Source organism: Hypanus sabinus, chromosome 5, assembly GCF_030144855.1.
Source record: "Hypanus sabinus isolate sHypSab1 chromosome 5, sHypSab1.hap1, whole genome shotgun sequence".
Classification (NCBI taxonomy): Eukaryota; Metazoa; Chordata; class Chondrichthyes; order Myliobatiformes; family Dasyatidae; genus Hypanus; species Hypanus sabinus.
In genome coordinates, this window is record NC_082710.1 from 46,506,236 (window position 1) to 46,531,284 (window position 25,049).

At 38.6% G+C, this 25,049-nt stretch overlaps 1 protein-coding gene across 3 annotated transcripts in view; it reads right to left on the reverse strand.

Moving 5' to 3' along the window:
* Nucleotides 1-3,197: 3,197 nt before the first annotated feature.
* The window catches only part of LOC132394129 (semaphorin-4D-like), a 161,335-nt gene continuing 139,483 nt past the window's right edge, over nucleotides 3,198-25,049 (reverse strand). For all 3 annotated transcript variants that reach the window (XM_059969899.1, XM_059969900.1, XM_059969901.1), the window contains 8 exons: nucleotides 23,958-24,109; nucleotides 20,712-20,887; nucleotides 16,923-17,079; nucleotides 16,223-16,445; nucleotides 14,053-14,165; nucleotides 12,204-12,373; nucleotides 10,834-10,886; nucleotides 3,198-6,175 (listed from right to left, as the gene is read on the reverse strand). In XM_059969899.1, the coding sequence (XP_059825882.1) occupies nucleotides 5,241-6,175; nucleotides 10,834-10,886; nucleotides 12,204-12,373; nucleotides 14,053-14,165; nucleotides 16,223-16,445; nucleotides 16,923-17,079; nucleotides 20,712-20,887; nucleotides 23,958-24,109 (1,979 nt within the window). In that variant the 3' untranslated portion in view covers nucleotides 3,198-5,240. The remainder of the gene's footprint in view (nucleotides 6,176-10,833; nucleotides 10,887-12,203; nucleotides 12,374-14,052; nucleotides 14,166-16,222; nucleotides 16,446-16,922; nucleotides 17,080-20,711; nucleotides 20,888-23,957; nucleotides 24,110-25,049) is intronic.

Below are 25,049 nucleotides of genomic sequence, written 5' to 3' on the forward strand. Positions count from 1 at the left end.
TTCTGATCCTTATGAAAGGATGTAACCTTAGGCCCTTAATGTTGGTAAGACTTGCAAGTGATTATTCTGATAGTGGAAGAATTTTTCTTCATCTTTCATTTTTATGTATGCATGTGTGCATATATGTATTTATGCATGTATTTAGAAATGCTGCAGGGAATTGACCCTTCTGGCCCCTGCATGCCATGCTGCTCCAGCAGCCCTGAAAACCCTAATCTCATCATGGGGCAATTCAGCCGGTATGTCTTTGGACTGTGGGAGGAAACTGGAGTGGCCAGGGAAAACCCACATATTCCACAGGGAGGAGATACAGATGATTCCAGAATTGAACTCTGACCTCTGACACTGTGAGCTGTAATAGCATCACTACTCTACTGTGGCATTTTCCAGAATTCTCCAATGCACACTAAATTAACATGAAATTAGAAGAATATTAAAATTTACTTACAGGTAACATCTGTTATCAAATATTACGCAGGTGATAATCCAAATTTTGTACAGATCAAATATTCATTGCATGAATTTTAATACAGAGACCATGATACTAATAATGCACAAAACCAAAGACTATTAAAACTTGATCGTTATGGTAAATAGCACAAAAGGAAGAAAATAAAAAAATTATGAAGGATGCACTGAGACATTTTAGAATTAATAGTTATAATCAATATTCTGGAAAATTTTTCTTATTTTATCCTTCAAATTTCCTAAATTCCAGTGCATCCCTTAATTTAATCCATGGAGTTTAGTATTATCTTCCGACATTTCAAAAATGGACTGCTCGGAATTGCTCACTGTACTGCAGGTGTGGTCTAAGCAGGGCTTTTCTCAGTTTCTCCGCTACCTAGAAAGTGTTCTCAGAAAACAGATATTCTCCTATTTGCCTATACTGAAACCAGCTTTACAGATTTTATTGATACTGCTACATTTAATCAATTACATTTGTAATATTGTGTTGTCATCTCTACTGCTTACACTGTCACAATTTTAGCCTTCTATCCTGTCACTGTGTAGGAGTTTTGTTGCTTACTTTTTAGTGACTTAACTCTGTGACTATACAATGATACCTGAATCATAAATGGCTACCATTTAATTCCCTGTTCAAATAACTGCATGGAAACTAAGCTGGCTTCCTGGATATGAAGAATTCACTGGAAGTCATGCAAATTTTCCAACGTAGTCTGACCCCTTCACAGAATTAGGAACATGCCTATCTTATCTCATTCCTCGAACAGCAATAAATCAACACAAAAGCACAATAGTTTTGAAACATATTTAATGATAGTAGACTCAGAACCTAAATACATCTAAAACAAAAACATGGGTCGCTGCTATTCAGTGAAGATCACTTACCTTTTTAGCCTTCTGGAATGTTCATCAGGAATAAAGCTCAGGCCCTGATACAGGATAATGAAGTTCACCACACACATTATTTGGATATTTGGCAACAACTCACTTCAAAACCATAGGCAATATTTCTACCTATAGCAGAGAATCAATCTCCATTCTTAGATACTGCTGTAGATATGCAGCTGTCATATTTCAGTGATCCATTTGTACCAAGTCACCATCTCCAAAACAGCTACATAAGCTTGTTCTTTGTAGTGTATTTACCTTTGAAGTAGTGTTCTTATATAAAAAAAAACTTCCAGTTTATTTTACAGGCTATTTAACTGTAGGTTGCTTTTCAGGTGAACAATCAATGTATATGCTTTGTTAAATAAGTGCAGATGTATTTTCTGTGGATATAATAAATACCCTTGCAGGAACAGTACCAGTCAAATTTTGGCATACACTTCCAAAGATCTGTGATGTAAGAAAATACCTGATTCACGAAACACAATTAGATACATACTGACCACCAAGGTAGTCAACAAAAAGCTTGGTTAAAAATATCTCTAACTGGTTTCCCATCCTGCCCCTACATGAAATACTCCGTTTCAGAAAGTAACCAATGGCATCCTCTGTGACTGTGATGTATGATCCATTCCTCCTGAGGGAAGTCTGCATCCTTCAACATAATCAACTACACCACCCTCCTCTGACATTCTGTTATGTAGAACAGGCCTCAACTTATTCCCAACCATTTGGTCACAACCAAAGAATCACCTGGAATAATTCTTTTCTCTGTGCTGCAGATGTCACTCCAGGACTCTGAGAATCTGTTGTTTGTCCTTTTTCTGTTTCTCTACCACATGCTCATCTCAATCATGATTATAATCTCAATTTCACCACTGTCATTCTACACTTGCTGAATAAGAAGTTGCTTCCATTAAATGCAGAGAGAACCAATGCAATTGCCATTGGAACCTGTCACAAATCCCATCCCTTTTGCACACTTGTCCCTGAAGCTGAAACAGTTAACAGCAAACATAGCACCCTGGATATTCCCGAGACAAACTTCCAACCTAGGTGGTTACCAAGACCAGCTCTCCCAACATGGTAACACATTTTGCACTTGTCTCATCATAAATGATACTGAAATCTATGTCAATGGGTTTCTAACCAATCTGCCATTTCCACCCTCCACGAACTTGAGTTCATCCTAAACTCCATTCCCACTTTTAAACCAAGTCCTTTTAATACTGCTCCATGTTAGTTGGAAGATTAACATTGTCTCTTGATTAGACAATGTTTTAATTTTAAAGTTCTAGCCCATTTCCCCCCCATAGCTTCCATCTTTTTCTTCCCTCAACACCTATTTATTTTCTAATCCTAAGAGAACTGGAGGAGGAGAATTAGTTTTTCTCCAATTCTCTTGCACCGATCCCATCTTAGTCATAGCACGACTAGTATTAATATCTCCAGCTGCCTGGGTTTATATTACTGCAAGTCTTCTAGACCTCCTTTTGTCTTTCCAAGGCCTTTGGATATTTTTCTATCTCCCTAGGTACTGTATCATCATTCATTTCATTGAACTGGAGGAGATGAGATTTTAATGACAACATTTCAAGGTCACTATCTCTGATGCTGTTTCATTCCAGACATATTTAAGCTAACTAAATCTAAACTCCCTGAGATGAGAAATTTCTGGACCACTAGTGGAATCCTCCAAGGTTCCAACTCAGAAACGTTATTTTCCTGCTCCTGCATTTTCCATATAATTAACACAAACCAGACAAGACATAGTATTTTGTGTCATTACACCACTCATGTACATTATTTGATTTATACTCACAAAGTACAATGAATTTTTGCATTTTGAAATTTATTGCAGAATTTGGTTAAAAAATCTATTTCAAAATGACCACTATACAAACATTACCACATTTCACCAAGTGAAAAACAAAGAACTAGGAAAATCATTCCAAATACTTAATAAAACTCTTTACATTACTGTACAGAAAACCCAACAAATGTAGGAAATGGCTCACGATTTTCAATACGTCATAAATGTTACATTTGCATTTGCTGTAATTATGTTTAACCCTCTTCCTTAGAAGGGAGAATGAAAGCAATCTGCAGCACTGAACAGGTTAATTTGGCCTCTCTTTACCCCTCATCTAATATACAAATATACATTCCTGTTACTCACCAATCGCTTGACAGAAGAGATGAACAGATCCAGGGCTACAAACAGTGTTTGTCTGATCGCTGAGCAGCGGTGGCAATAGCTGGACAACTGCACTGGACCGTTCATGAGAAGACCCTTCAGATAGGGTAAAAGCAAGGGTAGTTGGTGGATCATGCCCAGCAGGTGGAGGTGGGACCAAGAGGAGTAAAAGGTAAAACAGGAGAAGCTGTGAGACAGAAAAGGTACAAAGCGAACAGAGTTCCAAAGATATAAATACTACAAAGAAGATCAGTCGTGCGGTACAGGATAATAGATAAATGGATTGTGTCAGACAGGAGTAGTGGCACTTAAGGGCTTCATTAATTTTGGATTGCACAGCAGGTCGAGAACTAGAACACCCAAGTGCACATGCACACGCAGACACACACGCACACACAGCTCAAATGTTATTTTTGTAAATGGTGACAGTATCTTTGCAGCCCTCAATTCATGTTTACAATTACAAAAATAGAATGTTTTATACACAATTCTTTTTACACTACTAAATGTAGTACATGGAACAACTTCCCTACACTAACCCAAAATAAAAATGCAAAAATTTGTTTGCTGAATAAAATTTCAACAGGAATATCATTTTGTATATATACACATGCACAGCAGCAGTAAAGATCCTAGAAAATGAAATGCTTACTATTTATATATATATATAAACTTAAAATACAAGTGTCTCGTGCTGCCATCCAACAGGAGATTAGAAAGCTGGTTAGTTGCGCCCATTGCTCTAATTTTCTATAGCAGTTCAGTGGGTTTACTAAAACAATCCAGTATCTGTAGCAGCAAAACATAATTGCTGTGCATTTCTGTTGGTCCTCTCGGTCCATCAGATTGGTCCTTTCAAAGTCCAGAGCCAAGAACCAACAACTTTGCAAAAGATGCAACTGGCTGGTAACTTTTTATGTTTTTGTCCATGTATATTATTTGATTCATACTATACCAGTTAGGAATACCATTTCTGCAGCAATGCATCCATATTGGTCACAATATTCAGTTAAATAATAATAATCATCCACAGGTAAGGACAGCCTTTTCAACTAGGCCCTGTACTACAGCCATGGCTCAGTAAAAGCACTTTAACAATGCATTTTTCCCCTTTCCGAAATCCATTTCTTCTTTAAGTCAAAGGCCTGGAGACCCCATGCTTCACTGTACCACAAATACATCATTTAAAGTTAGACACGAACACAAAGTATTTTCAGGAGGCAAGTTAAAGAAAGCCCACAAATCTACGATTCACTGTCTGATCCCTGAGGAGTACAAGGTTAGCAGAAACAAAGGCATCAACCTACATTAGATACAGCAATAAGCTATAAATATCACTACAGAATATTATTCAAATTACAGTGCAATGCAAAATATTACATATACAGTGTATGCAAAAGAGATTCAAGCTCCAATTTGGACAGTACTTTGAGATTTACCAATCTGATAAATGAATAATTTCCAATTTGGAATGTACTACAAATTACCTAGAAAATGAAAACATTAATTCTAATCAGACTGCTGAATATAATGCAGGTTGAATACAAGAGAGTGATTTTCACTTATAACATCATTTTCAAAGGTTTCTTCTAATCTAAAAAATTTTTAATACAGCATTTCATGATCTATATTGTTTCTTAACAACTTCCTATTCTTCCATTTTAAGCTGTACACATACAACCAACTGCTAGCAAAGACTCTGTGCTTCCTCATCAATGTATTTAATGTCTGCATCTTTCTCTGGATCAACAGATATGATGGAGCAATTTTCCTGAATTTGCTTTAGCTCTTGGGGCTTCTCTGTATTAGAAATTTTCCCATTCCCACAGTCTGATTCAGTTTCACAACCCTTGTCCCCAGTTGCAATCTGCTCACTACCTTGATTATCTCCATTGATTTTCACAGCCTGTTGTTTCACAAGCTCCTCAGAAACATTATCATAATCAAATTTTGGTTTCTTCCCATTACCAACTTTATACAAGCAAAGTTTCAGGCAAGGCCCTGGCAAATACCTCATGTAACAATTGTAAGTAACTAGCATTAGGAATAGAAGCACAAATACCACAAAGAAAAACAAGAGAATACTATTAGTTCCTTCAGACTCATCAACCCTTCTGACAATATTAGTATCAATTTTAATTTCATTATTAGTTATAGGCATAAGCACGGGGGTTGAGGATGTGCCAGCGGAACTCTGGAACTCTGCTGAAGTGGAAACCTCTGTTTGCTTCCGGGTTGTGACTGTGTGAGCAGACCTCCTTTCTTTATCTGTGCTCGTCATAGACGTTGCTGATTTACCTTCCGTCTGAGGACGCAGCGCAGTTGGAGCTGCAGTTATCACGTTGGACGAACCCTCAATGATCAGAGAATACCTTTGCACTAGCTGCTCATAGTCATCTCCCATTACAGCTTCCACAGTCCAGCAATCATAGGCACCAGAATCAGCTTCAGTAAGATGGAAAATCAGCAGGTTGTTTTGATAAACTCGATATTTTGAACTCTTAATGATGGGTCTGTTATTTAACTTCCACGTAACTTTAGCCAGTCTGGATGGAGGCAGGCACTTCAATTCAGTCAATCCTCCTTTTTCCGCTACATGCTCTTCAGACGACACAGGTTCCACTATGAAATAAAAGATAAAACATAGTCTTTTCCCTTATCCTTTGATAACATTGCCAGATAAAAGTCACAAGGCTCACACACAATCAACTGTGCAGGGTACATTATATCCAATTGTTTCCTTAGGAACACAAATGAAGAATGCTGATTTATTTTTAAATGACAACATTGTCTGTATTGCTATGATATTGTACTAGTAAGCTCATTTATTTCTAGGAATATGCTACTTCAATGGCTTGGCTTGGCAAGACAAGGAAGCACATTAAGTGTTTTAAACTTTTATACATTTAACTGGCTTTAGCAATTTTGGGGTAGAAACATTTATAAAAAGCATTTGATTATGACAAATACTCACTGCGAGACAGGTTATGCATATTAACCAAGTGTGCTTCCCCCCACCAAAGGGTTTAATGACTCATTACCATGAAAAAAAAGACCCAGAATGTTTATTAATCCAGTACAATTGCACAAGATTTCCAAAATGAAACGATTTTTAAAAATAAAAATTGCCTGCTTTTGGGTTGTTTACCTGAGAGCTCATTCTACTGGATGAGATTGTATTTGTTGACTTCCGTTCCCCTTTAGCTCGTCAAAAATGTACCATCCTACTGTAGTTGTAATTAGTCCCTTGTTAAGAAACCTCTCAATTTAAAATTCCAAAATTAAAACTGAAAAAAAAAATTGGCTGGGTTGAGTTGTTCTCCAAATTTGGCAATTTACTGGTGAACAATTCGCCGTCATATGAGGAGACATCATCAGTTCGCTGTTAATTGTACGTGGTTATTATATACACATCGATCAGCTGATTGGTTGTCATTTGAAGGCCTGGCATTCGGAGAACACACCGCAATGATCAGCACACAGATTGGAGAACACCTCAACCCACCCATCAACCGCTCAAGCTACACATTTTCCAAATTATTTCCAGATTAAAAAATTACAAAAACAAATCACTCAAAAATAGTCAGTACGGATTTGTTAAGGGCAGGCCACTTCTGATCAACTTGATGGAATTAGGTGAGGGGAAAGAATGGCAGAGCAGGTGGGGTCAATGTGGGCAGTGTCTTACATGTGTCTACATAAATTTCTCTTGACAAGGCTGGTGAAGACTGCTGTCCTACAATCTTCATGTCTGCTGTATGTGTTAATAACTTACATAAACATAGCGGTCACGATAAATTATCTTGCAAATAATACAAAAACTGGCAGTATGATTGAAAAGAAAAACTTCAGTTTGGCCAGCTGGTTGGAAAAGTTGTAAGTACAACTTAAGCCAAGTGAACTACAAAGAAAGGGAATACTTAATTAGTGGGAAGATATGGATAAGTGTGGGAAAACAAGGAACGTGGTTTTATGCTCACAGATAGTTGACATCACCATGTAGCAGCTAGACGAGCTGCTATCTCTCAGTGTCAGACACTTTATAGTTCGTTTAATCTTGCCACAGCTGCTGTCTGCATAGAGTTTGCACACTCTCACTGTGACCACGATGGTTTCCCTAGCTACTGCAATTTCCTCCTACATTTCAAAGTGTTATGAATGTACCACAGCTCTGAGGGGCCGAAGGGTGCGGGGTAGCCCTCTCCTTTGTGAGAATCGCAAGATTACTATTGATTTTGGGTCAGGAGACCCAGGAAATGAGAGAGAGACGTGCGGAATGTCACTTCCCCCCCCCCCCCCCCCCACAGCGATGTAAAGCTACGGGACATGGCCATTGTCTCCGGAAGACCAAGTTGTGTACTGAGTACTGTACTATTCATTGAAGCCCCTCAGGGGATGACCAGAGTGGGCTGGTTGAGAGATTGCATCATCCCAACCTGATTGACATCTGAGACCCCGTGAGCATAAAAGAGGGTCTGGGGAACAACCCCTTCAGAAGCACCAAAAGAAACGTTAGTGATCCCGTAATAGCGGGAAGCCATTTGAAGGAAGCCACATGCGTTCGGTTCCCTTGCCTGGGAGCTGGTGGCTGGTACCATGGAAAACAACTTGGAACTAACAACGGGGAACCAACTCCCCCGACTCAACGGATTGGCCTCATAAAAGACCCGGGCAAGTTTAAAACCGTCTCTCTTAAACCCAAAGAGCTGCAGTTTGAAAGGACAGTGACTTTTATCTTTCCATCTGACAATACAATATCCTCTAGACAAACGATAGAGCTACTGCTTAACTGATGATTATTATTATACTCGCGTTTTTTAGATTTGAGTATTGACTACGTATATTATCTGAATTTCTGTATTAATCTTCTTTTGTGCCCCTTTATAAAAAAAGACTTTTAAAAAATAGTACCATCAGACTTCAACGGACCTCTCTATCTTTGCTGGTAAGTGATCCAGTTACAGGAATTTCGTAACAAAAGACATGCAGATCAGTCATTGTAAAGTTCCCTTCTTGTGTAGGTGAATGGTAGAATCTGGGAGATGTGGGGAGATAAAATGGGATTGGTGGGAATGGATGGCTGATGGCCAGTACAGACTTGGTGGGTTGAAGGGACTGGCAGTTTTTTTTAAAAAAAGGATAGCAGGACAGTATGCCAAGTGATTAAAAAGGCTTCTGTAATGTTTTTACTTGTTTAATGAAGACAGAATATACAAGCAGGAAAGTTAAAGAATTACAGCCATGTTTGCTGGGCCACAACTGATTGTGTAGAGTTCTGGTCACATTACAGAAAAGATAATGACTACATAGAAAGGGATGCAGGTGAGATTCACAGTGATGCTGCCAGTAAAGGAACTTTGTAATTAAGAGAAAAAATTGGACAGGCTGACTTAGCTTTATTTCAAAAAGAGAAGCTGAGACTCAACTGTGGGCAATGAATTTTGAGAACTTGAAAGAAATTTCAAAGATCACATTAATCTGAAAGGTCTAAAATGAGAGGACTCAAATTTAAACTATTTGGCTAAAAGGTCAGAGGGAGATATGGAAGCCATTTTTCATTCAGAAAATGACAAGTGTGTGGAAGTCACTGCTTTGAAGGGAAGAGAAGACAGAAATGCTCACCAAATTTAAATATCCTGGACTTGAAATTTAAGAGCCATAGGGACTATGAATCAAGTGTTGGAGGGTGGGAATCTTTTTTTCTGACATGGACTTCATGGGCTGAATGATTTCTTTTGTAAATTTTCTATGATTCCTCCAGGACCTTTCTCACTCTCTGATCTTCTACAGCCCAACTGCCCTCTTGGAAATTTTCATTTCCTAAATTCAAGACTCTCTACCTCAAGAGTTTAATTCCCCCACAGCAGGAATACCCAAAGCACCAAGCTCTGAGGTATCTCTAAGAAGCCCTTTGCTTCTGTAAGACATTCTCCCTTCAAAGTTTTTGTCATCTCACCCAATATCTCCACTGTACCTCATTAAGTTTACTTTTACAGTACCCAAGGGAAATGCCTTGATATGTTGGGCTACAAATATTAAATGATGCTATATAAATATACACTTTAGGCAATAACCGTCTTCTATAATCAGCAGATTTGAAGCTCCCTTGCCATCCAGTATCCCCATGTATTTGAGAATTGTTCTACACAAACCAACAGTTAAGAGATTTAATAATGTTGAAGAGCTCTTCACACAGTTACTGCTCTCTTCACCATTCGTACATCTTAGACTCCAAGCAGCTCTGGATATAATCAGCACGTGAAAGTCAGTCAAGATTGGATTAGAATCACAATTCATTAACAGTTTCATGATCAGTGATGAAAGTACTAGAACTAACTATACACGTCTGCTGTTTGCCAAATCACTGACAAATACTGCTTTAAGAATGTGCAATTTTAGATGGATTAATTATCATAATCTAATACACAGATTGTATACTTGAACACTTGGAAATGCTTACTATCAAACAATTCTGTCTGTATATTTCGTCTACTAGAAGCCACATACATATTTCAGTTCAAGATATGCCTTGGTTTAAATTCTTCTTCAAAGCAGTTTTACCATTGGATCTATTTTATGATTCAGAGGTGACCTGCCTTTTTTTTTAAAAGAAAAAGAGTTTTGGATTAAAATTGAATGCAGTTTTAAATTTCCAATTCACTAGAAGTCAAATATTCTCATTTGCCTGAACTCCATCTTAAGGTACACCAGATGTGACCAGGTGGACAATTCACTCCGGTCTTCACCAGTGATCAATCTGAAACTGGCCACTGGAAGGAACAGGCTGCTCCAATATCAGTCAACTTCCAATTTTTACTTCCTGTGATCAAAGTATCCAGTCAGCTGGGGCAGGCTTTAGAACGCAGTGTGGGGGTTCTGGGTGGAAAAAGACACGCCACAAACTGAAGCTCGCGGGTGGTTTGGCATTTCAGTTTCCCAAGTTCCTCTTCATTACTTAAATATGATTTTCATTTCTAGTGCTTCTCCATAATTTATTATGTTTATGGCAGTGAATGCAGATGGGAAGTTTAAGGAAATCTACTTTCTGAATGCATAAACACGTATACTAACTAATTTCTTATTAATGACTATTACAAGCTCAACTAATTAAGATTAATCCATCATCTATCAGATCTGGATTTCCAGAGTATTAAACTGTTAATGAAAAGCACATCTTCTTTCTGCAACAGATTGACATACAGATTACCTCCTGACACGCAGTGCTACTGAGAGATAAATAATACGCAGCTCACAATGCGAATCAGCAGTTGTTCACTTACCATCTTTGGTTCTGCACAGAGCTGCATTTCCATTCAGAAACTGCAACAAACCACTGTGGAAGAAAAACACTAGTCAAACACTGTATGCAACAATATATAACATTTAAAACAATCACCATTTAAAAACATTTTCAGAAGAAGTACTCTGCATCTATATAAATAAAAGCCTATCATCCAGTTAAAACTGCTACGTTAAAACTGTCAGACATTCACCTAAACTTCACAATTATACTGAACAAATAAACATGACTATTTTCATAACACCTCTGAACTTTAACTAGGTAGGATCAAGTTTATTCACTAAGAAATTATGGGTTATTAATAAGCTGTGAGGCTTACGGACAGCCAAGTATTAAGCTTCAGGTAATCACTCTTAACAATAGTGGTTCAAGACGAAAACATTAAATAGAAGATTATTGATAATTGACTTGCTCATCAATAAATAATGGCATTGATTTTTTTTTTTCAGATCCACCTGTAAGGGCAGTAAAGATCTTAATTTGACCTCAAAGCTCCTGTTGTGGGCCTAAATCAACATTTTCTTCTGATTGAAGAGATGAAGAAATTATTGCCTGAGCTTTGACTAAATCAACGTTCACATGAAAATAATGCATAATATCTAAGAGTCCACTTAAATGCACATTGGAAATTTTAGAGGACGTTTCCACCGTACTAGTTTGCTGTTATCTTTGGAGTTGACAGCTAGACTTGAAATTTTGCCTTGACCTGGGAAATTTTAATTGCTCCTGAAAACTTCTGAGGGTTTAGATGCCAGACAAAACTCCACACTATTTGATGATGACAGGGAAATCTCACTGATTTTCTGAATGGATTCCATACAGCAGAGTGAAAAATGATATGGTGGATGATTATAAACTAGAGTCAAAAATTTAAGGTGGCAAGATAAAACATTACGTTCATTTTGAAATTTATTTTTGTTGATGATTTCTCAAGGGTCAAAGCAAGTTTCTATGAAGCAGTTCAACAACAAATGTGCTTGCAGCCTTTGAAGTTAAAGAATGAGCCTCACATGGATAATGGCTAATATCCATTTATTAAAATACCAGCTGGCATAAATATCACAGGAAACCAAACTTCGTTTAGCATCAACAATAATAATAGCTTCTAAAAAGAGTACAATTCATCCTGAGAGAAGAATCTTAAACAATTATTCAAGAGTATTTTTGATAATGAAGTAATTACATTTTGAGTAAATACTAGAAAGCCATCATGCAAAAATCAAACTACAATAGCTTATTGATCTTTTTGTATTTGGCTTCAAAGCAAGACCACAATAAAGATTACACCAACTAGTATACATTTGGAAATCACAAGTCACTTAAATCTTATTTTTCATTTAATACACATACCTATGGTCATTGCTGTTGGTAATCGAGGTGCAGCGTTTACTCTGCGGATTCCATGCGCAATAAGGATCCCTTGCCAAAATGCAATCTGTGCAGGTTTTGTATTTTTCACAGGAAGCAACAGGAACTTGAACAACTCCCGAATGAGACCCTGCATAGATATACCTTCTGTCCTAAAAGTAGGAAGTTTAAGAATCAATTCATGTGAATAAACAAATTAAAAGATGTCTTTTTTTTGCTGCAATGATGTAGAATCCATCAAATTCACACTAATCACTATTAGAAATGGACGAAGGTGCTATGGAATATTAACCTTGCTAAAAATCAAAAATACTTCACTGAAATGCAGTGTTCTGAGCTGGATACATTTTAATCTGCCATTAGTTTGGAACCTTAAGTTTAAATTACAGTTATCCCTGAAATGAATTGAACTATCAGTAGATAGTTAGAACTGAAACATGGCACTTACTGCCACTACTTCCACCTAATCAAACATCTCTCCAACTTCTTTTGATTATCCTTCCATTTAGTCGTGTTAAAATTAATTGAATTTTAATATGGCCAAATGGAACTCTATTGAATGAAACAACATCCTCCCGTCAAATAATCTAGTTTGTTGCTTCCCAAATCTATATTTTAAAACTACATAAATATGCATATTGTGTTTACTAACCTAACAACAAAATAAAAATCAGTATTTTAAATTTCTTGTTTTATGCAAGAAAATCTTTAAACACCTTTATCAGCTCTGGGAGCATAATCAGAGAAAATCTGACAGCCATTAGGATAAGTACTCCAATGCACGATCAGAAAGATAGAAATAAAATGCATCTTAAAAAGTGCAGAAAGATAGAGGTTAACAAATATTAATTAGCTGAAGTCAAAGGCATAAATAAATGGAAAAGCAAAGGAAATCAAGGACATTATTGGTCAGAGTAAGGAAGCAGAATTACCTCAAGTTATGTTTTAAGACTTCAATATGTTTGAGCTGGCAAGCAATTAAACCACTGTCAATTAAAAAAATAATCAGAACCCCAATGTTTAATTTCCTTTCAGGAAACACCTGCATTATAGCTGTTAGGGTTATTGAAATTCACCCTTATAGAATTCACAAATCACTACTCAAACATTTGAGCTATGGAATAAAAACCACTCACAGAAATTGTTTAAAAGGTAAACAAAACAATGCAATTACTTTCTATTTCTTGATGCATGAACAGATAATGTGGCTTTGTAATAGAAAATTGTGACAAACTCATCTTCTAAGATCACAACACCACCTCCCCAACCACCCTGCCTTGCCATTTCATGTACTTTGGCCGGGTCTAAATGTGAAGTTACAACTTTTACAGTGCTAATCAGAATCAGATTTATTATTGATTTCTATAACATGAAATTTGTTGTCTTTCAGCAGCAGTAAGTGCAAACATATAAATTTACTGTAAATTACAGGAATAAATAGTACAAAAACAAAGTTGCTTCTGTTGCAATAATCATTGTCTTAATTTACAAAAGAAAGAACTTAACTCATTTTTCATATTTTTGCAAATTTTCAGGTTAATGAGGAAGTCTTTCTTCCTCTTGGTTTTAGAGAAACTAAGGACTTACTTATTGGATTGAGGTTTTTTCTTCATAATGAAAATTTAAATACTGAAATATTAACTGTTGGCAGCAACAATTCAATTTGCATTAATAACTCATGTGCTTTGTTACAAGATTACTTTCATGCTTTTTTTTAAATGAACTTTGTGGAATCAAAATGACAAACTGATAGTGATGGTTCCAGTGTCAGAATACTTTTTTACTTTTAACAATTATTTGGAGACAAACATTAAATATAGTTTACAATTACCTGCTTGGACAAAACTAATGTCTGTACAGGCTCAGAAACTGGAAAAATGCGTACTTCTTCAATTATATGCATTTCATTATCAAAGTTAACTGCTTTATGCAGCAATCCTTTATCTGAAACAGAAGAATATACACTTTAACCAATGATCAAAATACCTTTTACAATTTGACCATAAGAAAGAGACACAGGAATAAGCTGCTCAACCCTTCCAGCCTGCTCCATCGTTCCATAATCCTCTTCTGGCTTTACAATTCTCTTTCTCAAACAATGGAACATTTTATACACTTGTGCAAATTTAATGGTGTACATTATAACAAATTAAGATGAACGAAAGGTAGACTTGGAAAGTAATACTCTCCTTTGCCGCTGGCATACAAAAAAAAACTCTCTCCTAACCAGTATAGACTTCAGCTAACTCCAATACAAGAGAGTGCGGATACAGGAACCTGCAGAGAAATACAAAATGTAAACTTTATCCAGTCCAGACAAAGGATCTCAACTGGAAATGTTGACTATTTCCTTCTACAAAATGCTGCCTAACCTACTGAGTTCCACAAGCAATTTGTTGTTTCTTTGCTCCAAAATAGTATTTCAGTGGGCAAATGTTGAATGTATAAAGTCTTCTCCAGATCCCTACACAATCCCCAAATAGCTTGAAATCAAATAGTGACCAGACCCAAAACTACTAACCCATCAAGTGATAGGTGGCTTACGTATCTCACTCCTCGTTCCTTATGCCATGATTTAGGAAAACTTACGTGTTTAAAACAAAGAATCAGCAGGGTCTGTAAACTCTCCAATATACAGTCCATCTCACAATTCATAATAATAGATTACGTGGTAATACATAAATAAAAATCACATTTTAATAAACTTTTTTAGGCTCCCTTCCACATCTATTCTTTCTACCATTTTTACTACTTTAGCATTAACTTTACAGAACTTTGCCTCGATATTCCAGATGTTTTTTTGTTGTTCAGACTCCAATCTATACTTTTCTTTCTGCTTGAAGGACTGGCTGCTTCAGCCAAAACAAGGGTGACCCGTTTTATTTATTTTATTTAGAGATACAACACAGAATAGGCCCTTCTGATCACAGCACCCTAGCAACATCTTATAACCCTGATTTAAACCTAAACGAATCATGGGACCATTTACAATGACCAGTTAACCTACCTGCTATGTCTTTGGACTGTAGGAGAAAACTGGAGCTCCGTGGAAATCCAACGCACTCTACAACAAGGACATACAGAGAACACCGGTGTCGAACTTTTCCCTTTTTACATGGGAAAAAGTCTCCGGCAGTCTATTCAATCTATACCTCTTAGCATCTTGTACACTTCTATCAAGTCATCTCTTAACCTCTTTGCAAAAGAGAAAAGACCTAGCTTACTCAACCTTTTAGCGCTCGTATCCAAGAAAGAATGTGCTGGTGACATTGGAGAGGGTACGGAAGAGGTTTGTGAAAATAAGTCTGAGAATGAAAGGGAGCATTTGAAAGCTCTGTACTCCCTGGAGTTCAGAAGAATGAAGAGAAACATAACAAATATTGAAAAGCCTAAACGGAGCAGATTTGCAAAGGTTGTTTCCAATAGCTGACGAGTCTTGAACCAGAGAGCACAGCCTCAGAATAGATGAGGAAGAATCTCTTTAGGCAGAAGGTGGTGAATCTGTACCACAGACAGCCGTGGAGGCCAAGTCATTCCGTATATTAAAAGCGGAGTACAATGATTTGTAATAAGAAAGGCCGCAAAATATTCATAGCCTATCCACTGGGGTAAGTACTTTGCATGCTGTGTGCGAGTGTGTGTGATTTTCTTTGACTTTCTAGCAGATTTGCGAGTGCATGAGCTGCCCTCTGACTACAACGAGTGGCACAGGCAGAATCAAGACCAGTGGATGCTGACAATGCAAAACTTTGTGATAAGGATTCTTCTGGCAGAACTTGGTGAATTAGCAAGACAGTCAGAGAAACAGGCCCTTCTGCCCACTGTGTTGGTTTCATCCACCAATTTACACTCTTCTTTACACACAGTGAACTGCACATCATTAGGCCTCCAACTTATTTTCAACCTATGTTAAATTAAAAAAGAATGAACATGGTTGAGCCATACCTAGGGAAATCTACTATGAATGAAAATAATGGTTATTTAAATATTACTAAACTCACCTGTGCCAAGAAACATGACATCATATAGTTGGTTATCAAGTGCTCCAACTCTGTCCACAACAATCTGTATATAGTTGACATTGTTCTTGACTAATTTAGGGGCATTTCCAATGGGGTTAATTGCATCTGCCATCAGAGGGTGATCCTTAACAAACTGGAGAGTTTTGTCTGGCAGCATGAGAGTGTTACTGAAATTCAAAGCTCTCGCCTCATTGTTAATGCACTGGAAAGAGGGGGAAAAAAATAAATTGCACAATGAAAGCAACATTCCAACATCAGCAACTTTCATCCTTAACTAAAGGATCAAACAAGAAATTGCTTTGTGGAGGAAGAACTGGTTGTTAACAATCTCTACAGATGAAGTGGCAAAAGATATATCGGTTTTCAAATGAGTACATTTCATGGTTCTGGTATTCCAGAATTTCTGGTGTACACATTTTAAAAAACGATGGTAAGATAGCAAAGCATCCTATTATACCTCTGCATAATATCAGGAATTGTTCATACTGCTGACTTCCTTAGCTTAAGGACAACAGTGTCTACAAACATATTTAAAATATTGACAATGGTAAACTTAGATTTGTAATTTTAAAGCCGTGTAACCTGATTTTGTTTCTCCGTGGTTTGAGTACAACAGTAAAATACAATAGCTTAATGTAAGTAGCTGGCAGACAACTGCTTCCATTTGCAACTTACTTACCGAGCCAGGACGTGGCAATGGAACTGATCCTCCAAATCTGACCCATTTCACATGGGACTGATCAAAGGTGGCACTTTGCATGAACTTCCCTGTAGAGAAAATGTCCTCGACTTTGGACATGTTAAAACTGCAAACCGCTGACATTTCCAAATTACTCCTAATAAAAGCACAAAGTAAGTATATTACAAGATTGTAGCGAGAATGTACATTATAGTTTTGAGATGTGGCTATCATACTTCTGATCCACGAAGGCAAATCGAAAGTCAGACGTCAACTGGTGTCACATATGGACATGGTGTAGAAGGTGTCTTTTGGAACGATGGGCTTTGAGAACAGAAGTTCAGATGTAAACTTCTGAACAAGACGTTGGTGAAACTGCTTTAATATTGTGTGCAGTACAGCTTTGGTCATACTGCAAAGGGAAGAATGCAGAGGAGATTTACAAAGATTTTATCAGAACTAATGAGACTGAGATATGGAGAGATATTGAGCACATCAAGACCTTCCTCACCCTCCACTCCCCTCCAAAGTGCAGAAGATTGAAGGGTGAACTTAGACGTGTATCAAATTATGAGGAGTACTGATAGGGTAAATGTGCCTAACCTTTATCCCCCAGGATTGGTGAATTGAGAACCACTCGGCATAGATTTAAGGTGAGAAGGGAGAGATTTAATAGGATCCTGGGGGCAACTTATTATCAAGGACCCTCACCATCCAGGGCATGCCCTTTTACCATTACTACTATCAGGGATGAGCTACACGAGCTTGAAGACACACACACATTCAGCTTCTCCCCCTTCCACCAGGTTTCTGAACAGCCCATGAACCATTTTGAAAACAAGAGGAAATTTGCAGATGCTTGAATTCAAAGGACTCCTGATGAAGAATCCCAGCCCGAAACGTCGACTGTTTATTCTTTTCCAAAGATGCTGCTTGGCCTGCAGAGTTCCTTCAGCATTTTGTGCATATTATTAACTACTTTGACCCTTTCTGCACTATTTAGCTATTTTTCAGTTTTTATTGTCATCCACAGCAACTTTTTTATATTTTATTAATACTAGTGTTTATTAATTAAACACTATCTCAGCACTACCACTGACCCAGACAGACCTACTAGTCAACGCTTGGTGAACCTACTGATATATCAAGTAAAGACCAATGGACAACACCAAAAGATAAAGGGTAAAGATCTTTTGTTGCCATGGAATCACTGGCTAGTTGCCTCTATTGCAATTATTTTTTTTAACATGGCTCCCCGTGCAGTCCAGCACCGGTACCCAGTACTTCAGTCTTAGCACAGAACTCGCACAAATACAGAAGCCAATGAACAATCATGTTTTCCCCTGCTGCCTCCTCTATCACCCCAGATACTCAGGGTGTTAAAGCAGACAGAGCTACTGAGTGTTTCTGAATGACTCTGACATACTTTCACTCAAAAAGATGATTCACCTAAAAAACTGAAAAATATGAATGTTTATATTTAAAACAGTGAACATTAAAGCAGAGTATGAGCCCTCTGGCCCACAATGTCGTGCCAACCTAGATAAACCTACACGATGTTCAATTCAACCCTTCCATCCCACACAGCCCATAAACCCCCCCCCCATTTTTCTTACATCCACGTGACTATCTAAGAGTCTTTCCAACTCCCCAGTTGTATCAGCCTCTAACACCAACCACAGCAGTATGTTCCAGGCACACACCACTGTGTGAAAACAAAGTCTTATCTTTGGCATCTCCCCCCACCCCCAGTCACCTGAAAAATACTCTGAAATTGGACTCTGCCAAAAAATGCTGGCAGTCCCAATCTACCTATTGCCTTTCATGGCCTTATGCACTTCGATCAAGTTGCCTCTCATCCTCCATTGAGCCAAAGAGAAAAGCCTAGAAAACCTTTTCTCATGAGTACTGTGTTCAGTTCTGGTCACCTCACTACAGGAAGGATGTGGATACTATAGAGCGAATGCAGAGGAGATTTACAAGGATGTTGCCTGGATTGGAGGGTGTACCTTATGAGAATAGGTTGAGTGAACTCGGCCTTTTCTCCTTGGAGCGACAGAGGATGAGAGGTGACCTGACAGAGGTGTATAAGATTATGAGGGGCATTGATCATGTGGATAGCCAGAGGCTTTTCCCCCAGAATAGAAACAGCTAACATGAGGGGGCATAGATCTAAGGTGCTTGGAAAAAGGTACCGAGGGGATGTCAGGGGTAAGTTTTTCACAGGGAGTGGTGGGTGCGTGGAATGCACTGCCTGCAGCAGTGGTGGAACCAGATACAATAGGGTCTTTTAAGAGTTTCTTAGATAGGTACATGGAGCTTAGAAAAATAGAGGGCTATGTGCTAGGGATATTCTAGGCAGTTTCTAGAAAAGGTTACATGATCGGCACAACATTGTGGGCCGAAGGGCCTGTAATGTGCTGTAAATTTCTATGCTCTATGTTCATAACACACTTTCTCAACTACTGTCATCATTAAAGCTTCCACATCTTTCCTATGATGAAGCAACCAGAAATAAACAAAATACTTAAGGCGTGGTCTCGCCAGACTTTGTTGCACTGCAACACTTCATGGCTCTTGAACTCAATCCCCTGGATTAATTAAGACCAGCACCCCAGTTTCTTAATCACCCTATCAACTTGAATGCCAATTGTTTGGGATCCATAGATGTGGATCCTAAAGATTCATCTGTTCTTCCACAATGCTAAGATCCTGCCATTGATCCTGATTGATCTTCCAAAGTACATCACTTCAAACTTTTCTAGATTGAACTCCATCTGCCAATTCCTCACCCAATTCAGTATCCTTTCTACCCTGTTGTACCTACAATCTTCCACAACAGTTCCAACTTTTGTGTTATCTTCAGACTTACTAACCTACCCTTCCACTTCCTCATCCAAACTATTTAAGAACATCACATAGAGCAGGGATCCCTGTGAACCACCACTGGTCACTAACATCCTGGCAGTATATGCTCTATCAATCACCCTCTGCCTTCCGTGGACAGGCTAATTCTGAATCCACACAGACTCGATGTCACATGATGCCACACATGAGGAACCTTGTCAAATGCCTAAAATAAAATCAACATCCACCACATTCACAATTTGTTTTTGTCAGCTCCTCAAAAAACTCATGAGGCATGACCCTCCTCTCACAAAGCTATGATGACTGTTCTTAATAAGATCATGTTTCTCCAAATACTTATAATTCCTGTCCCTCTCCAATAGACTGCCATCACTGACATAAAACAGACTGATCTATAATTCCCAAGATTATCCATATGCTCTTTTAAAGAATGAAACAACATATGCCGACCTGCATTCCTCTGACACCACTCCTAGCAAGTGAGATCATCATAAATGATCATAATTTTCCCCTTACTTCCCATAGTAAACTAAAGTACATCCTGTCAGGTCCCGAGGACTTATCTACCCCAGTATCTTGTCTCTTTCCCAGCAGCCTTTATCTGGATAGACACTACCACGTCTATGCATTTTAACCTGTTGCAGGGTCAGAACTCCAGCTACTCAACCTGTGGAAAACTACTTCGCCTATTAAACTTTAAGTTGTCCTTTGAAACAGCATAAGACTGGGAGTGGAGAGGCAGGAAAAGAAGAGATACACAGCTGGCAATGGAAGGGCAGAGGGTACCATGACTGACGCATGTCAGCTCAACATATCAGAACTTCTGTGGGAAAAGCTGGTCATTACCAAATAACACTTAAAAAATGTACATATATAAACTTCTTATACTAAAAAGCAAGGCAACAAAAGATAGCTACGTACCACTGTGATGTAAATACACCATAAAACACGGTCTCATTCCAATGTGAAGTTTTCAAAACAAAAGCATCCTGAATGACATTGAAGACAAACTGTGACTCAGGAAGAGAGCAAACTAGCCTAGCTTTGAGAAATGACGTCCATCTTTTCTGCAGAATTCTTGATCCTCCTTGGTCACCCTGAATGTTATTAAATTGGATATCAGTATTTAAGTTCATTGCACATTTCCAATAGATTCATATCACATGTAGATATCCAATAACTGTTAAAGACCCTGCCTAAATAAAATCAAAAACCAAGCCGAACAGAAAGCAAAAGAATTCAAATTCAGACGATGACAGTCTTCCTTACTCGACTGTAAAGGCAATCTGATTTATAAACAACATTGACCATATTTAGTTTCTTGACTTTCTCTCGTATGATTAATGATGGTTTACAGAAGACATCACCACCCTTTAGTTCACACAACTGGGCACCACAGGCAAATCTGTTGTCTTCACTATAATTAATTGCAGCCATTAAACTGCCAGCCATGGTTACCTAACACTTCAAGAATTTCAGAGATCAATATTGAGCTCAAAGAACACATTCTTACAACAGTAACCAAACCAAACACAGCATGATCAACTCAAAACAAACTAACACAGCATCTTCTGTCAAGATACCAGTGAGGCCCAATTTTCCCCGAAGCTTCACATTACTGCAGGCACAAAGTCAGATGATTAAATCCAGTATCTGTTATACAAGGCACGAAACACTCATCAAGTTACCAGTGAAATTACTCTGTGCAGCTTGAAGTTGCATTTTCTGCAGATTGACACTAAATTCACAACTGAAAATTGTATAATTTTCAATACAACAATACAATCAGTGTTAATTACTACCAAAAGAACCCAAAAGCAAAGTATTAATATTTATACTGACGTTTTAATTTGTCCCTGGAGATTTTACAGATAAAATTAAACTCTCAAGACTTTTTGTCCCCCCCAATCTAATCTTTCTTTCCCAGTTTCTCTCTCTCACTCACAGTGAATTCATCCATTGTAATTCAGTTTGTGCTGTTCAGCTCACCCTACCAATAACTAGTCGGATTAGAGATACACAGCCCGGAGACACATTGGACGGTGTAGTGAATGCATTAGTATACAAAGTGTGTAACACGCTGTAACGTTTCACTGCTAATGTAATGGCCTCTCTGTAACGTTTCACTGCTAAGGCTAAGTTAATGTAATGGCTTCTCTGCAATGTTCCACTGCTAAGGTAATGGCTTCTCTGTAGAGGCAATGTTTGGGCTATGACTAGAGATAACAGGGCATGTTAGCTAATGAGCAGGATGTTGTTCTTTCTTGTGTGTCTGGGAGCAGGGATTTCGCAGTCTTTTGTTGGGGAGCGATGAAGAGAGAGAGAGAGGATGCTAACGGAGACATGGTGACTGTCAGACGGAGTGGACTGAGGAGCACGGGTCCAAGAGTAGGCTACGCATGGAGAAGGTCAACAGGAACAAATGGACGACACCGTGAGCTCCAACGTTTGTGCATTACACTGTTTCATAAGAATGGGCCCTTTTTTTTCATTTCTTTACTAACCATATAGTCAAATTAAGAATTATAACACTCAATCGTTTAATCACATATTGAGTACTGTTTGTTATTTTGTGGTACTGAGTTGTAACAGGGAACACATTGTGCAGCACCCACCCAAGCAAGGTTTCTTAAGTTTGGCCAGGCTGGAGGGTATCATCCCCTCGATTAAGCTGCTAGCCGAACCGTGGGCTACAAGTGACATATCGAATGCCGGGTGACATTCACGGAGTGGAAATAAACTATTTAAGATAGCATCAGTGAATTATAGATCATAGAATCCATAAATCTGCTAATGACACCATTGTTGACAGAATTTCAGACAGCAGAATTACAGTAACAAGACAGGCCATAACACACGAGAGCAAACTTAGGCCACGCAGCCAATCGAGTCTGCTCTGCTATTTGATCATGGCCGACTTATTTTCTCCCTCAAACCCATTTTACCACCTCTTCCCCATAACCTATAATGCCCTTACTAATCAAGAAGCTATCAACCTCTGCTTTAAATGTGCCCATAATTACCCCATACCAATATAGATTGGCAAGATGACTGGTGTCGCAACAATAACCTTGCACTCAACATCAGCAGGACGAAGGAATTGATTGTGGACTTCAGGAAGAGGAAGTCTACAGAAACAGCACCAGACCTTATTAAGGAATCAGCAGTTGAAACAATGAGCAGCTTCAAGTGCTTGAGCATCAACATCTCAGAGGATCTATCAGGGAACCAGCACATTGATACAACCACGACGAAGGCACGCCAGCAGCTGTACTTCATTAGGAGTTTGAAGAGATTTGGTATGTCAGCAAGGCCTCTAGCGAATTTCTACAGATGGCATCACCACCTGCTATGAAGGCTCCAATGCACAGTACCAAAAGAAGCTGCAAGGAATTGTAGACTTCCAAATCCATCAAAAGCACAACACCCTCCAGCATCTTGAGAAGCCGTGCCTCAAGAAGGTTGCATCCATCATTAAGGACCATCACTGTTCGGGATGTGCTCTCTTCTTGATGAAAGGTCTTGGCCTGGAATCTTGACTGCTTATTCATTTCCACAGATGCTGCTTCACCTGCTGAGTAAGTCCCTCCTACAGTGTGTCTGTGTGTGTGTGTCTGTGTGTGTGTCTGTGTGTGTGTCTGTGTGTGTGTGTGTCTGTGTGTGTGTGTCTGTGTGTGTGTGTCTGTGTGTGTGTGTCTGTGTGTGTGTGTCTGTGTGTGTGTGTCTGTGTGTGTGTGTGTGTGTGTGTGTGTGTGTGTGTGTGTGTGTGTGTGTGTGTGTGTGTGTGTGTGTGTGTGTTGCTCTGGATTTACAGCATCTGCATGATCTCTGATGTTTATGTCCTCTTCTTGTTATTACCATTGGGAAGTAGGTACAGGAACCAGAAGAAGCACACTCACCATTTTAGGAACAGCTTCTTTGCCTCTGCTGTCATCATTTCTGAATGGTCCATGACCACTACCTCTTTTGTACTATTCATTACTTTTTGTAATTTATAGTAACTTCTATGTCTCGCACTTTACTGCTGCCACAAATCAATAAAGTTCATGACATATGCCAATGATAATAAACCTGATTTGATCAAAACAATAGATTTGCAAGGATTGTTTTTACTTCATCTAAATATTAGCAATTATTAACATTAATAAAGTATTTGTCAGATCTTACCTTGCACACTCGAGCTATTCTTGGCACTAGAATTCGGCTGTAGAATTCATATTCAATAGACACTTCAGTGAAGAAAAAATAGACCTTATCATCATCGCTGTCCAAATTAGCTCCACTCTTCCTTATCACGTCAGAGTAGACAAAACTTGGTTCTGTGGAAAAGCAACACACAGATTCTTGACAATAGAAATACTGGGAACGTTTTGAATATTCCAGGATAAATAATTATCAGAGGAAACACAAATCTGCACACTTATCCCAATATTCCCAGGAATTATTGTGTATGCATTCGTTTTTTTTTGTAGTCTGGCATGGAAAGAAATACATCTGAGAAATTTGCAGATCCCCCACCAACCATTGTGAAATCCACATAACACAACTTTTAAGAGCATTAACACCTCAAGTCAAAAGAAGTTAGATCATCAACTACAAATTAGGAACCTCAAAATCTTCTAAGAGGCCCTATTAAAGATCAACCTGCTAAAACCACACACTTTAGAGAAGTGGAAATGGAGCTACGATGGTGCAAGAGATCTGCTTCTTCGAGCTCGTCTATGGAAACAGCTTAATTTCTACCTTTAATGTCTTTTTCCCCCTTTCCAAGGTGGATGGGGTTCTGTCACTGCTGTTGATCTGCAGTTGCACTCAAACTGCAATTCTTTACAGCAATGGTTCCCACTCCCAGGGCTCAACGGCTGGCCACTTGTCATTATTGCAAGGGTGTAGCCTGGAAGACAAGCTTGCCTCTGAGGTGCTGAGGCCTTGCAGACCTAAGGACAGGCCGGTTCCGTCAGAGGTCTCTGCACTTGGCAAATCGCTATTTCACTCTCGATGGTGGGGAGACTTTGCTGCTGACTCGAGTCTGAGAACTTGGGAGAAAAAATGCGACACGGCAGACTTTACATCATAATTAGCAAGTTTAAAAAAAAATGTTAGTATCCCCTCTCGCTGTGCGACACCTCTCTGCCCCTTATTAGGGAGGGAGGGAGAGAGCCTGTGCCATGCCAAATTGTCGGATGAACGATTAGTTTTTATTGTACTGCAGGTCATGGTCTCTCTTGGGGGCTTTGCTATTGCTTGCTTGCTGGGTGG